Here is a 16,657-nt window from a genome sequence, read left to right as displayed (position 1 = left end):
AAAACAGTATTTTTGATGTAAGGATGCGTGATGGGCTAAAATTGAGGCTAATGTTATTCAAAATGCGACATTTCTCTAAGAAAGCATCTGTAGATCATTTCTCAAAACAAAAATTAAGTGAAAAAATTCCTTAATTAATGTAAGTGAAAACGCATTTGAGAGGAAAGATTTCCTTTATTAATGTCATTGACACTCAATTTCTTTGAAAAAAATCCTTAAATCAATTTTCCCCTAATTTCCAATTCCTTACTTTGGTTGCACCCCTAATTTCGTCTAATTAGGTATCTTCCAAGATTCATAAGATTAGATATACAAATCTTTTCAAATCTCAAAGGCTCTAAGAAGAAAATACTATCTACATCAAAAAACTTGAAAGTATCTTACTAAGTAATAGCTATCAGGCTAATATCTTATTAAACCTAATAATTACCAAACCATATCTGATCGATATCAGATCCTGAAAAAAATTGAATAGCCTATTTATACACAGATTCTGTTGGCTCCGATAAATCACATTCAACAAAATCAGTATTCTAACACAAGCAGTAATCTTGCCTCTATTTGCATTGCATAAAATAGAAAACAATCGTTTTTTCAATAGAGCTTCAATGAAAAACTCGGGAATTGCGTATCGACTGGTGCTTGATTTGCAAAAGAAAAGACGACTTTTATTAAGAAAGACCCTACTAAATCATATAAAATTCGATCGATAAATGCTGTCAATTCCTCACCATTTATAAAGTTGTGAACTTGATTCACGTGCAATTTTCCCTTCACAAAGTAAAGATCTGTAGGCCATTTTGACTCGGTTTCAAGTCGAGGTCCAACATTCAGACGTTCTTCGATCGAAGGTTTACTCATAGATATACTACTGTAAAATTTGAAGCTGCTATAGATAAAAACATTGTACTGGTATTGTCCAATTCGAGCCATTGAAAAATGCAGCGAAGAAACTCAGTTTATGAAGCATGCTTGGAACCTTTTTAACTCTCTCCTAACTCAAGACTTTAAATGATAGCGTTAACATCCTATAATTTAAAAGCACGCCATTTTAGTCATCAAATTAATTACGTAAGATGTATTCAACTTTTAGATTTAGCAGGTTCTGACTTTGGCTGAGTTGTACCTTAAGTGAAGAATTTTTAAAAACTTACAATAAAAGGCCTACGTATTTAGATCAAACTGACTACTTGGCAAGGATGGACCGGGTTCAAGAACAAATTTGAGTTCTTAAGAGAGAAGTAATAGTTTGATAACAAACTATAACCCGGGGATCGCGGAAGCGGGGGAGGCTGAGGGGGCTTTACCCCCCACAACAATTTTCAAAATGTACTTAAAGACATACAAATAATTGTATTGCTTTTTATTTTTGGCATGCTTAGCCTCCCCCTCCCCCCAAAGAAAATTTTTTTAGCCCCCTCAACCTGTATTATGCCCTGTAGTCCTTGCTTTGACCAGTCGTCTTCGTGAAGACCATTTGTATATTTAAGATACTCAAACAATTACTTCCATTAGCTGCTACAATTCATAAAAATTGTTCATAAAAAATTGATTACCCAACCAGTTTCCATTGAGGCAGGTAGCGACCTTACGTTTTCACAGAGAATGGAAAAGATCTGAAGAATTTCGATGACTTTGTTTAAGGATAGCCGTCTATTTCATTGAGATGTACGTTATCAATTTTTGAAAACGTCCATGGGCAGCTCCGACAGATCTTTCCGATTAAATCTTTCAAAGCATTTTTGAATTATCTAAAAGACCCATGATTTTAGGCATGTATGATTTGACATTATGTAAACTGTGGAAAGTACAAGGCCCAGAATAAGATCCTTGCGGAGCGCCAATGGCAACTTTGTCATGAGAGAAATCTTCTCCATTTACATATGTGAATTTTTTCCTTTGATATAGCTAATAAGCCAGTCGAGTCTTCTTCTGAGACCATACACAAACTGGAACTATATGTAATATAAGAAATTATGTTTACACAGATAAGATATGACTTGTGTTGCTGAAGTCTTTTAGAATCTTTAAAAACAGGATTCCAAATCTTAAGCATCATCTCTGACCTGAAAGGGGCGTTCATTATGCATGGCATTGATTGCACTATGTGACTTCAAGATGATTTATGGCACCAGTTCGAATATAGGTTAAAACTGGCGTTTTCTTAATCATGTGAGAATTCATCTCTTTTGAAACTCCCATTACACACAGTGTCAGCCAGATAGGTCTCTAATTGTCTACTTGGATTTCTAAAGCTTGGTTCTGCTTTGCTTATGGACTAGTTGCAAAGGTATGAATCTAGGTCATTCGCAATGTCTAAAATGTTTTCATAAAATGCTTTTCTAAATCAAAGGTCTTAAATGTTTTCATATTCAAAGTTAAGAAATTTTCCCTTAAAGGACCACTTCTCTGATATATGCGTTCACTTTGTGTCAAAGATGTCGTTAAATTACTTGGATTTACTTGCGAATTACACTTATTTTTTCTCATTTCATTGTAAATATCAAAAACAGTTGATTTGCTCCAATAATCGGTTATTCAAACTGAAACTCACCGATACAGCTAGCGTCATCTAGCAAAGTAAATGGATGAACCAAAGCAAATGATCTTTAAGAAGTCTCCTTAATTAAACGAATACAGAATCATACCAGCGTTTAAGAGCAAATAAATTTTAAGGAAAAAAAGGTATGCATTACCAACCTAAATTATATACATAAACAAGTAGAGCATTTTCCCGCCAACTTAGAAAACATATTCAGATAAACACAATATTTCTTAGCTTGCTCAAAATCACTGTTTTTTTCGAACACACTCTTGCAACTAGCTGGTTCTAGTTTTACTTGTGTAATTGTTAAAGTATAGTTCATGTTATTGTTTCAACTGATTATTTTCTATAAGCTTAAGCTGATTGGTTTAATAATTTTTGTGGTCCAGTCTCGATAAGCTATTCTTCTACTGGATCGCGTCCAATATAGTATTTTCGGTGGTTAAACTATTCTACAAATTAATTAACTGTTTGGAATTGGTTGATTGATTTTAATGATTTGTTGATTGATTCTAATGATTGGTTGATTGATTTTAATGATTGGTTGACTGATTAATTTTTTTTTTCTCATCAGTGATTCAACATTCGGCGCTGTTTATATACCGAAAGGCCGGGATATTTTTTCCCAACAATTTTAACTAATCAATCCGGGATATTGTTTCTACAATTTCTATGTTGGCTGTGTCCACTTGAACTTTTGTTTGCCTATTTCTGGAACCACGTATGCACAGAATGGCACTTCGAAGTACGAATCCAATTAGTCACCAGTGAAATTGACAGATCACGTTTCTCTGATATCTTGGTAGATAAAACCGATATAAACTTTTCAGTTTCTCTACTTGAACCACCACTGTGAGCGAAAATTATTGGCGTAAAAGAACCATGCTCAACTTGTAAAACCCACTGATTAATTAATTGACTGATTTATTGATTGGTTGCAATGATTGATTAGACGTTGTATGCTTTAAAAAATGAAACCAGATCTGAAGTAACAACACTTACACTGGAGCTTACTACAATATAGGCCTGACTGAGAAAACGTAGGTCTACCTTTGCTAGTTTACACAGTTCCTGAGAAGGAAGAAAACTCAATTTTAGTGCAGTATCGTTAGAAATGGGTTCCGGGAAACATTTGAATGCTATTGCACATGCATGCAACCGGAAAATCTGTGATACATTGTGTTTTCGAAGGCCGACAGACCTTTAACTTGCTATTTTTCAATAAAAAGGCGAGGTCGTGGGTAACAACTGTACTCTGCCATCTGAAGGTTAAAAGGTTGTGTAAAATAGACGATAAATCTAAAAATTTAAGAGGGCGTCGAAAAATCTCTCGATCTAAATAGCCGAATCGAGTCAGCTAGGAGTCTTTCTAATCTTGCGAAATTTCGGATCGTTCGAAAAGCCATCTGGTAGAATATTGACACCTGCCCAATCCGAAGTAAGTCACACAACAAACCCATCATTCGATAGCTACAGGTTGTGCTGTATACCTGGCCTTGGCAAAAGTTGCACACATAAGAAAAATAACAATAATGCTCAGTTAATTGTTTGAAGTTAATTAATTCTGCATTACTAACAAATATACAAGTAAATCAGATACTGATTCATATTTTCAATGAATTGATACAAAGATGCTCAACTAAAGGTCAAAGAGGTGCAGATCCAAACAAGCATATATTTAGATGCAAAGATAGGGCTAGTTTTTCTTAAGATTGCTGTGGATTAAACGATTCAAAGATTACTAAGGAGAGAAACTTTGTTAACTAAAAGCGTTATCATCGACTACGAGGATTGATGACTTATACAATACTAAAGTTTGCGCTAACTGCAGTAAAACGCTAAATAACAGACAACAGCTAATATAAGAATCCTTTAGATTAAGGACCACTTCACATAAAAGAAAAAAAAAATTTATAGACAAATTTTTTCATAGGTAGAAGATGCCTTATAGAAAAACATGCAGCTAACGCCCATTTCATTATGTTGGATATAACTCTAGCCCACAGGCGGCCTCACTGCATTAGACATTTTTATGAGAAAGTCAATGGATTTAAAAGGAAAAAACAGTTGACAGCGTACCAAGACCTGTCCAATGAATAGAAAACATAGGCTTGTCCTGGATTGAAGAAGTCAGATGGCAGGAAAAGCTGTGCTAATAACGCGAGGGGTGCTACAATCTCGTATTTATTAACAAATGCAAGTTTTTTAGAATTTAATAAAATTTCACGAACTGTTGCTAAATGCAATAAAATTCCGAAAAGTAGATAATTACCTGAAAAACACGATCATTTCAAATTTTTTAAAGAATAAAATGGAAAACTAATCTTTTTAATAATGAGTTCCTGGGCTACAAAGTCTATCATTGATATCATATTCATTCTTCAAGGAGTTAGTGGCAGCATGATAATAAAGTTTAACTTATTGCATAAAAGAAGAAAAAACATAAATTTGTACGTACACAAAAACGAAACTACGAAAATTATCACTTCCAAACTTTGACAACACCATCTTTAGAGCCACTTATCAAAAAGTTTTGCGGTACCCTTGTCATTGAAATATCAGTAATACAATCGTTGTGTCCAACCGGTGTGTCGTCCGGTCCTTTTCTAGGAGATTCCTCATTCAGGTGCTTTCTTTCACAAGTTTCAAAGATGACTTCGGTTCCGTCAATAGGGCGATTCCTGTCAAAAAAGAGACCGATAAACTATTTGGTAACCTGTTTAAGAGACAGCAGGGTTTGATTGGCTGAAAGAGGCTGACAGGGACTCTGATTCGTTAATAAAAGCTAATCACTCAATGGTTATTAATCTAAGCCCATAAATGATATAATCGATCAAATCTGACTGTATCATACAAGGATACAAACCAATCTATATCGGTTGTAAACAGACAAAAAAATTCAACTTTCCACATTACGAGCATCGCCGCAAATAATCTTACAACTTCATGACTAGGAAGATATTAGATTAAAAAGAAAAGGAAGAAATTAAAAAAGAAAAAAAGGATTTCGATCCAAAAGCCGCCTAAAAATCCCAGCGTGTCTGAAAGGAAGAACGGGACACCTTGACAAAAAAACAGAAGACGCGGGAGGCTTTTTCAAAGAATTTTTTCCGATTGCAATCAGCTTATTCTCGGTTACGAGATTGTCTGTAAGAGAAAACGCTGGCAATCACTTAAACATCACAGTATACTCAAAAGCATATTAGCAAAGATTTGACATTACATCCTCGTCGGCAAGATGATCTGTACAGGGCTACCGATCATGTAATGATAAAGCTACACCGCGAATTCTGCTTTACGTTAATTCATTGCGATGCTTATACACGTTTTTTTCTAACTATAGTTCTCATGTATGTAATGCATATCTGCCTAACGACTATATATCGTCTTTGCATTTTGTCATCTTTCTGACGGTTTAGGTACATTTTATATTCAACCAACATCGTTTAGCAGAGGAGAAAAAAGACACTTTAATACGACAATGACAAAGAGAATTGACGTTATTATTCCAAGACTTAAATCATTAACGCTTTAGATCTACGTCATTGTGTACTTTGTCCCTTGATTTTAGGACAAAGCGTACAAGCAATTTAAAAAAGACAGGTGGTTGAGAATTCTATTTTCTGTTTTATCACATCCTAATGGAAAGGACCTTTTGCGAATCCTAAAGACAAACTAACTAGTGGTGCTAGTATCTCTCAGATTAGACTGATCGCATAAGTATTTTAAACTCGCTTTGTTTGTGTCAATGAATCTTCGATAATGATAATGATTATCACAATTGTAATTATAAGGATGACGATGATGTTCATTAATGATGATTATTATTACCATTAATAGTATTGATGTTCAGAGACGATATCTTCAGTCTCTTGTACGATGTTCAGAGATGAGATCGTTGCGAGAGTGTCAACGCAATATTGCTTGCGAATGGGCTGTCAAGCCTTTATAACCTAGCTCTAATTCAAGCTATTTTGTATGGAGATGAAAAGTTACCAAATGTTATTAACAATGAAATTATGAAGGCTCCGCTAAAAATATCCACACATCGCACCGTTTTTGATAACTTACTAATGTCTTACACCTTTCCAGAATTATTTTTAACTTGTTTGTAATTTTCATATCCTTATGTTTTATTTGTAACTAAAGTCTGTACCAAAATTGAAATAGGTAACGCATAAAAAAAATTAGAGCTCTTCCTGCAGACCACAACATCGTAATCCTCAACATCCATCATTCTGAACTTATTTTTTGGAGAGACTCCAGAGAATTGAAGCTAACTGTTAATGGTTTGTTAAGAGGGTTGAAATGGACGTCAATGCTTCCCGTGACAACATTTTTACACTACTTCTATTGTGAATTGGTATGAGCATAAATACATTAAAAATAGCATTGGTGGCATAGATGCTAAGTATCGAGGATGATGATTTTTGGTGATGGTGAATTTTGGAAGAAATTGTACACATAATTTGAAATGTTCTCCTCTCCATCTAGACTGACGGCACTTACGTGTAATTCAATGCAACATGATCTAGGTTGTCTGTAGCTGCACCAGCAACTAAGGAGGATTTCTCCGGATGTCTGATATCCCACAAGCGAATTCTTCTGTCGAGGCCTCCAGTAATGAAATATGTTCTGTTTTCTTGATCTGGCGCATGAATTGCAAGGATAGCGTCATTCGATACCTTTAAAAAAGGCAAGAAGGCCAATGGAATTTAAAAAATGGCTCAATGTTGACAGAGTTGGCTTAAATACCAAGAATGTTATAAATACATTGCTGACATCAAAGCGTTGGAAAGATATGAAAATGAATATCCTGGGATGTAATAGCATTGCTTAGATGTTATAATACGGTACAAATTTTTAACAAAGAAACTTGTCTTGCAGCTACTTAACACGCAAGAAGAGTCTAAACAAATAACATTAAAGGAAGCTTCTTTTAAACTTGTGAGCCTATGGCATCCTGTGAGAATGTGTAACCTTGGTAAGCAATACATACCTGAGATTGGGAAAGTGGGGGGTACGGGCTGGCCCAAAGGGTTTGCTGTCTAGCACCGGTTTCAAGGTCCCACATGGAAACCTCGTTGTTTCCTTGGTATGAAGCCACAATCCAAGACTGTTCTATCGGATGGCTTGTTACTTTACGAACTTGCGCCTCTGAAAGACATTATGCACTTAGCATAAAACTAAATAATTAAAATTCGAATGAAATATTAAATCACTGACTGCTTAAATCTGAACTTGCATGTGCGAGATATGCATTGAGAGCAACAAATACTTTCTCCTGTATTTTCTTTAGTTTGATTTTATGTGCAGGGATCGTATTTGCCAGCTCGCTTCTTTGAGCATAGACATAAACTGTGCAGTTTGTTACTGTTTAGGGACTATGACCTGCACGTAGTTGTAAACAAAACAAAAACTTAATTACTTGAAGCAATGAAGCCTTTCGATCAAATGGTTAGAAAGTAAACAACATCTACCAACACCCAAGGTCTGTTTTAGTATTTTATCAGGGTGACAAGACACAAAATTGTAGGATACACGCTTTGGATTTCAACTTATAGAATAGAAGAACTTGTTGTTTTGGTATTAAGCCACATTGAATTTTCGCATTGTCTTGTTAAAGAGAAAATAGCTGCAGTAGTATAGTGAGAGAGAAGCAAGAGGTAGCGGAATCTTATTACAGCTCTTAGTGTCAGCTGTTAATAACTGAATTCCCTGCCAGTGGATCAAAATATTCCTACGTTCAAAATATATATGCTTCGCTCTTTCGTCGATTCACAGAAAACTATACCTATTCATATCATGTTTACTTGCCCTTATTCAACCTGATCTCTTTCAGCTGATAAATAAAATATGCTACAGTCATGAAAAGCAACACAGATTAAATACTTAGAAAAGTAAATCAATTTCTTCTATAGAGGTAAACATAATGATCAAGTGGAAGGAGAGTTAAATTTTGCTTTGAGGAGCAGAATTAAAAATAATAGAAAAAAATTCGACCTACTTCTTGAATGTTGAATGGTAGTGATTGGTAACTGGAATCTCATGTCCCAACACACGATGGTACCTTCACTTGTGCCACAACCGAGCCAACATTGAAAAGGGTCTACTGCGAAAGACGTGATCAATCCTAGAAATGGAGAACGAGAGCCCAGAAATAAGTATCACTTTACTTCCATAGGCTAATACATAGATGGTGAAATAAATATTTGGAGGCCTGTTCCTGAAGTTATTCTTAAATTACTCTTAAGCAACCAGATATGTAAATTTAGTAATCTTTGCAACTGTTTTTTTAATTACAAAACACTTTAGGAAATAAAACATATAAGCACAACAAAAGCTGGTTGAGTCTACCTTAACCATTTCCATGAAACTCGCGCTTGTCTCTGGTTCAAAGTCGCGACTGCTCAAAAAGGCAGATCGATAAATAGTTAAGTTTCCAATGAAATCGAGCTTAGATATTATTCTTAATTTATTTTTTCAATTTCAAAAATTTCGCGCTTCAGAATTCTTCAAAAAAAATTATTCTCTTAAACAAAGTTTGTAGTTTTCAAAATTATGTGACATAACAAAGACCCTTGTTTTTGTCTTGGAACTTAACACAGACCAACTGCCAACAATCTTTTTAAAAAGTTTTGACTTGGCAGATAGGTCATTAATGATCGAAAAATACGTACCATGATGTAGGTCATTTTTAAATTTCCAAGCACATTTATCAGCTGGTTGGCGTAAATCCCAGCCACAGATGTAGCCATAAACAGTTGCGTAACATATGGTACTTTGTGAGCCTGTGAATGCAATTATCACATTTGAAGCACATTGTACTAATGTCATGACGATTTTAAATAACTTGCTTTTAAGGCACTGTTAAGATGAGGGATTAGCAGTGGACATACTTTGATTATGCATTGCAATATCAATAACTTCATAACAGAATAGAAAACATCTGCAATGAAGGTGTTATCGATTCGATGTACATTCGAATACATTTTGTTGTAAACAAAGTTGATATCAGCTGTTCGATTCCGAAAACATGACCATTACACGTGCAAATTCTTCCAAAATAACTGTACACATGCTTCACTGTATGAATCTCAGTTATTTAATTTGTCCCCTACCCCCTTAGTTAAAACTAAACTCCACACCAATGATCATGATAAAACTAAAATCAGAATAAAACAGCTTGTTATGACATATTTTAAAGTAATATTCCATTAGATAAGAAACTCCACAACTTCCAAAATATCTATTTGAAAAATGAAGCAAGGTAAATTTTTCCAAAAAACATTGTAAATCTTTACGTAAAGCTTCCAAAGAAAAACACATGAAACGGGTAGACGTTTTCGTTCTACGGTGCTAAACTTTGGAATAGTCTAGATACTAAAGCTACGCAGGCAGTCTCTATGATTCAATTCAGAACTTTTCTTTAGAAATTTATTCAAATAGATTCAAAATCAGCCAATACTAAGGTTTCAGTTTAAAATGTTCTCCCTGGACAAAACCTCTGACAGCTTATGTTGCGACTGTACAACACTGCTTATTGAACTGAACCGAATCATGAGTGAAAGATAAACAAGGATACACACTTTTAAATCTATGTGGATGACATTTTTAGAGGCGCGTTGAATGTCTGAAAGAATTCTGAACCAGTATAGAAGCTAAGGCTTCCGAGCAATCTTGCCGATCTCTCTGTACAATGGGCTATTGTCTAGAGAATTACTTCAAATTGTGGATTTATTCAAAATTTGTAAGCTTTGTGAAGATTCGAGATGATTTTTTATAACATTTATAACATATCATTTAGAACAAGTCTATATTGACTGTCAATATGTCTTGATAGAAGTACCTCAAAGACTTGTTCTAGGCCCTATTCTCTTCAATTTTTATACCAAACATCTTATTTCATTAAAGATGCTCCTATACAGAACGACGCTAACGACGATCTATCATCATATTCTAAACAAACTATTCCTGGCCTATAAGGGACTTTGCACGTGAAGTAAACATGTGGCTAGAGCAAAACAAAATGATAGCCAGTCATGAAAACATCCAAGCACTTCTTGTAAAGAAAGATTAAACGATCACCTCAGGACAGAGAATTGATATTTGGGGTCAGAGACCCAATAAGGGTTTAACGTAAAATAAATAGAGGTTCAGAAGGATAATCAACTAAACGTGGATGGAAAAATTTCTTATCTTTGCAGGAAAACACCTGCATAGCTGAATGCACTAAAAACACCAGTTACACATAAGCCTCAGTATAGTTCTCCTTCAACTTAATCCAATATTAAAATAAAGTAAATGTAAAGAAAGGTCTTAGAATTGCTGTCCTGAGATGAAAGCCATCGATTAAATCATGACGAGAAGCAAAGTGCGTGTAAGCCGTTTAAGAGATATTTTAGAGAAGAAAAAAATCTTGATCCTATATTCAAGAACGAGCTTTTGGGTCACATTTGAATAAGACCTTTTAGAAGAATGAATGATTAATTTCATTATACATAAAATCAAGCTGGATTCGGATCCAACAGTACGAGGACACTTGGTTCAGATGAAAAACACAGATGAACTTCATAGCTACATTACGTGGGATGAGAGATAAATACTGTAAGTTGAAATAGGGATTAAGGTTGAAATCACGCAGTGGAACTGGGCCAAACGTAAATGCAATAAGTGTACATACACCGCACCACAGTCAAATGCGTAGAAAACAGTATGCTGCAGATATTTTAAAGTCTTGTCTTAATCAATGAAAGGGGGATTTTAAGCCAGTTTCTTACCTGTGTCGAAATGATTCAAATCAACCGCCAAACCCTCTTCTGCAACGTCAAGTTTCTTCTCCACAACTAGCGGAAGCCGAGATGGGTTGCTCTCAATTCTTTAAAGCAAAAATCATAATATATTCATGAAAAAATAAAGTAGTTTATGGGTGAAACAAATGATTCTAATACACATCGAGAGCCGAGAAAAGAAAACTGGCAAAATAATTACTCTCACCGCCCTTAGTAGGCAGGGGTATTTTAATACCTCTGTTTGCAATGGGCTTATCTGGTGAAATTCAATTATAGACATTTCCCAAACTACATATTTCAGCTAGAAATATCTAAAAACAAAAAGCCCTGACGTTTTTGGTGGGTGACAAAAAACTTTGATTGTTGATAAATTTTTACTAATCGATGATCAATACTTTTTCCAATACCGTTCCAATGCCTCATGTAACAACGTGAAAACAGAAGCAATTTAAAATTTCACTGTACCTTAGAACGTGAATCGATCCATTATCAGAAGAGCAGGCCAATGTGTGCGAGTTCTGACAAAACGTCAGGCAATTTATTTTACCGACTATGAAAAAACAATTGAAAATCTGATAGCAATTTGCACCGAGATCAAGAGGCAAAATTTACATTTAAAATATTTCAGATTTCAATGTTACAATAACCAATTATTGATAAGGTAAGAAATTCGAGAGTTTCAGCTTTAAGCAGGCATAAAACAAACATGTCTTGTTAGCAACCAATTTCAAATTTTACAAAAATGTTACAAGAAAAAGGAAGCAAATATGACATGCAAGGGAATGAAACAAACAAATTCAAAAAATTTATAATGAGGTTAGTTAACACTGCTGAGTGCTGATACACTTAGTGGCTTGAATAAGATAATGTCAAGTCTAAAGTTCTAGAAACTTCGCTGGCAGGTGTTCTTTTCTTAAAAGTGATAGATCTTTTCTTAAAGGTGGTAGATCTCGATTGTGTATTTGTAGTGTATTTATATTGTATCATGCAAAGTTCTGGAATATTTGTACGAGTTGGGTGTGGAGGCAACTCGATAACGTTATGTTTTTTGCCTCCATCTCAACAATGATCTACTTGAGTTTTTTTGTATTTGTTCTTATTGTGATAAAAAAAATCTCACTACAAACGGCAAAACCTAAGGACCTGGAAAGATCGTTCTTTCTACTTTGAAAAAAGCTGGAAGGAAAGAACATGGCCGCCAAAAGTAGCTGGAACACTGTAATTGTCCTTGTAATAAATGCATATCTTCTCCCTTTTTTTCAATTTCCAGTGGGCTGATCCTCCTTCCTTACTTGAAAAATGTTGGAAGGAAGGTGAACATTTTACTAAACATCTGATACACTCTTCCTGCTCGCACATTCATTTGTCGTCATTTTCTAGTAGTTCGGCGGGTATTGCTGTATGAAATGTATTGAAAAATGAACGTCATTTTCTCCTTTACTCAGAACTATATCTACCTAATCTACTGTATGTCAACTTCGATCGCATCGTCGCAGATTTCCCATCTAGTCTTTGGGTGTCCCATACTTTAACAGTGGCATCATTTGAAGCTGTCGCAAAGAAGGCACAATCACCAGAGACCACGATCCTGAAAGACAATTTTATAGTAAAACATCACTGGCATAACTAACAGGGGGGGGGGGGGGTCTTACAACCCAAAGCTATTGTTTTTATGTTTGAAGGAAAGACTTCGGAGCAATGAAAACCGCTTGAGGTTGCTAACTAAAGGACAATCTTAAGCGATGAAATATAACTATCATAACAAATAACGAAGGTATAAATTAATAATATTTCCCATTGAAAGCTGTTTTTAAACTGTTTTCCTTGCTTTGTTTTGTTGGAAAAAGCAAGGGGACTGCTGTATTTCCAAGCAATAAGAAAAGCAGTTTTCAAGACAAAACTACAACAAATTTTTAATAATTGATATTACAACACCACATAGTATTTAATTTCTTAGCAAGGAAAGGAAATGAGATATGGTCCCCTTTTAACCGATTGCTTATAAAAACGACGTGTAATGCTTTATTTCAGTTCTGACAAAGTTCTTTTTGAGAGAGCCAATGATCTTAAAACCCATAATCAGATAATGAAAGCACAATTCTTTATTATGTTATTCACTTGCGCTATTGCAAGCAAATTCCTCATTATGTTATTTACTAGGATCTACTGTTAAACATTGGAGTTTCTTATCACCACGTGCACCACGTATAAAACAGTATTGTGCGATAAAATGTATTAAACGAAACAGCGTCCTCTCAATTTTGTGACGCAAAAGTTAAAAGAGAAATAATTAGGGAAAAGAGCAATATATTTTTCCAATTTCATTACACCAATGTAGGTTTTAAATGTTTTGCAGTGAATATATATATCTGCACAGCATAAAACAGTAAATTCTAAAGAGTTTTGACAATTTTTCAAATCAACTGCATTCCTATGAAAATACATTTGCTTTCAAAGAACACCAAAGCAAAAAATACTATGTAAGGTGATACGAAGTGTGTTTGTTTAATCAAATAAACAAATAAACTCACTTATTAATAGATGATTTGTGTTCGTGTAGATGTGCCACTAGCTGTCCTTTTGGCCGCCAACTGAAAATGAAAATCATTTGTTCATTCGGTAACCTTTGATATAGCTTAATGGATTCAAGTACAAGCAGCTTAAAGTTCTGGGCAGGGAATGGACAAGAAAAGTTCACTTTCCCCACCATAGAGCCGATGCACCAGTCCTACCTTAGATACCTAAGATATGAGAGGGGAAGAGAAAAAAAGACTGAATTAAGAGCCTAATATCTTTCCTAAACGAAAAATAATAAGAACTTTGAAATGAATACCGTGATGTAAACATGCCCTAGCCTAATGCAGTAGAATAAATAAGGATTCGAAGAAACACACTACGCTTAATACCAAAAGGGGAGGGTGTAACTAGAGAAGAGAACAGCATGGAAACAAAATACGAAGTAAGCACGATAATCCCGACCCAAAGCAATTAAATACACCCATCTGAGTCAAGGGACCCACATTTTCATGAAGAAGCCCAAACTACAGAACTCCTTCTTCTCTAATGAAGCGCATAAGAACTCAAATACCAAACTGAAGCATGACAAATGACACCCAAGTGAGAATAATATAAATTAGCTGAAATAAGAACCCCTAGCGAAATCAAAGTCTACAACATCCCTCGTGAAATCAACTCTGATAAAATTTCATTTGATTAGCATTTTACTTTCGCATCTATTTACTTTCGAAGCTTCAAACAAATATATTATCACTGAAGTTTCACATCACTGACAAATAAAAATGTTATAATTAAGGAAGATATTTTATACGCTGAAGATCTTTACCAAACTACATACCTTGTTTGCCGTCCTCTATTTTCAATTAACGAGGATACTAATGAGTTCGCTTTCACATCTGCAAAGAAATAACACAGTGATCTCTGCAATAATAACGATTATATAACTTGTTCGCAGAAAGCAAGACTAGAATCGGAAACATAAAATGCAAAGCTGGGGAATGGAGCGAGAGGAATACTGCCGCACGCCGAGTGTCAGAATATCCAGGCATTGGTACTTTTTTAACAGCAAATGCAAAAAAAAGGGAATATACGGGTAAAATATGACGCTATTCTTATTTTTTTCTGTATTTGTACTTGTTACTATTTAAAATGCCTGCCAAAAGTCTTGGAACACTGACATCAATTTTCAAGGTCAAAATCAATCATCCCCCTCTCCCCTACAGAACAATGTTGGTTTACTATCAAACGGGTTAGGATTTTAGGAAGCACTTTCTTTTGCACTTCTTTTATGATATTTCTCTAAATCATCAACATTGTTTTAGGGGGAAGGGGGCGGAAGTAGCAAATTTTTTTCATGAAAGGAATGAAAGATATCAAATGCTGCGTAAATGGCTGGGTGTTCCAAGTACTTTTGGCAGGCATTGTAGCTTCCAAAGGAAATTTCAGGACACTGAGAAGCTTTGCTTATCGAGCAGTATCTTATGACTAGAATCACTGAGAGCTAATTTGGACTCGAACTCTAGGCCCTTGGATTTGTGTCAGCGACCCCAACCATTGAGATATCCTCACAAATGTGATGTTTTTACTATGAAATATGTAGCTAGAAGGGGAATCTTTATTGAATCTGGCCTTTTGATAGGACCGAATTTCGATTCTAAACAATCTTGTTAATCAGTACCCACAGCAGAAAATGCTCCATTCTATTGAAGAGGACAAGGGAAATAAAATTATAGCCAAAACAGGTGTGTTGATAACAGATGAATTACGTTAGGTAAGTCACTTATCGGACGAATTACACCCGAGTAGTTGACAGGAAAAATTACAGTGGATAAGTCGCTAGCAGGAAGAATTACACTAGATGGTTGTTAACAGGGCAAATCACATCGTACGATGTGCTAACAGAACAAATCATACCAAATGATTTGCTAGCAGGACGAATTACGCTGGATAAGTCGCTAATTGGTGAATTACATTGGACAAGTTGCTAGCGAGAAAAATTACACTAGATGAGGTGCTAACAGGACAAATTACAGCGGACGACTTGCTTACAAGACGATACGTCGCTAATTGGGTGAATTACATTGGACAAGTTGCTAAGGAGAAGAATTTAACTTGAAGATTTGCTTAAAGGACGAATTATACTGAACTAGTTGCTGACAGGTCAAATAACACCAAACGACTCGCTCACAGAACGAATTACAGTAACAGGACAAACCATGCCGGAAGAGTTGCTATAAGTACACTGGATAAGCGCAAATTAAACTGGCAAAGAAGCTACAGCCGACAAGTTGCCATAGGACTAAACGTGTTCCTAATACATTAAGCAACAGTAGGCAAGTTGAAAACAGAAGAAAGACAGTGAACAGTGAAAGCTTATTTGCTTCCAGAGCAAAGTAATAGTAAAGCCACTGTCTTTGGCAGAATGATCACTGAAGGTAAAACATTGCTGGACAAAGCAGCTGAGCCTTTGATTTAAAGGCAATCTGTCTCGTTGTGGATTGGTTAACGAGAACAATAGCTGGAACAATAGCCTAAACACGATTCCAGCGCTCCGCCATATTTTTTACAATGCGATAAATTAAAGGGGGACTGGAAACAATAAAAATCCCTTTGTTCTTATAACCAATCAACGTCGTGACAGATTGCCTTTAAACATCAAGAAAAACATCAAGGTTAAACGCATGGTGGGCAGCATGAATACATAAACATCTCCCAATTCTTTTTCATAAACATTCCCTCCTCCATTCCATTCAGAATGCCTATGCATTTTAATGGATTTGGGATGTTTATCTAAATGTCAAAA

General features: G+C 35.3%; 2 protein-coding genes across 3 annotated transcripts in view; both read right to left on the bottom strand.

The window, feature by feature from the left end:
- Positions 1–860, bottom strand: part of LOC135688515 (exosome complex component 10) — a 30,333-nt gene extending 29,473 nt beyond the window's left edge. Inside the window, exon 1 of one of the 2 annotated variants that reach the window (XM_065205387.2) lies at positions 732–860. The gene's annotated coding sequence lies outside the window, so the exon portion shown is untranslated. The remainder of the gene's footprint in view (positions 1–731) is intronic. The other variant, XM_089114233.1, reaches the window with a different exon arrangement.
- A 3,218-nt stretch (positions 861–4,078) lies between these two features.
- The window catches only part of LOC135688514 (phosphoinositide 3-kinase regulatory subunit 4), a 33,981-nt gene continuing 21,402 nt past the window's right edge, over positions 4,079–16,657 (bottom strand). The window contains exons 21-30 of the mRNA XM_065205386.2: positions 14,693–14,750; positions 13,869–13,928; positions 12,795–12,925; positions 11,803–11,887; positions 11,326–11,423; positions 9,226–9,336; positions 8,553–8,678; positions 7,545–7,702; positions 7,055–7,230; positions 4,079–5,226 (exon numbers count right to left, since the gene is read on the bottom strand). Of these exons, the coding sequence (XP_065061458.1) occupies positions 5,028–5,226; positions 7,055–7,230; positions 7,545–7,702; positions 8,553–8,678; positions 9,226–9,336; positions 11,326–11,423; positions 11,803–11,887; positions 12,795–12,925; positions 13,869–13,928; positions 14,693–14,750 (1,202 nt within the window). The 3' untranslated portion in view covers positions 4,079–5,027. The remainder of the gene's footprint in view (positions 5,227–7,054; positions 7,231–7,544; positions 7,703–8,552; positions 8,679–9,225; positions 9,337–11,325; positions 11,424–11,802; positions 11,888–12,794; positions 12,926–13,868; positions 13,929–14,692; positions 14,751–16,657) is intronic.

The sequence above is a fragment of the Rhopilema esculentum genome, chromosome 19, assembly GCF_057945365.1.
Source record: "Rhopilema esculentum isolate cy_ngs chromosome 19, ASM5794536v1, whole genome shotgun sequence".
Lineage (NCBI taxonomy): Eukaryota > Metazoa > Cnidaria > Scyphozoa > Rhizostomeae > Rhizostomatidae > Rhopilema > Rhopilema esculentum.
The sequence above is the reverse complement of the archived record's forward strand: the minus strand, read 5'-3'. Positions and strand labels throughout refer to the sequence as shown.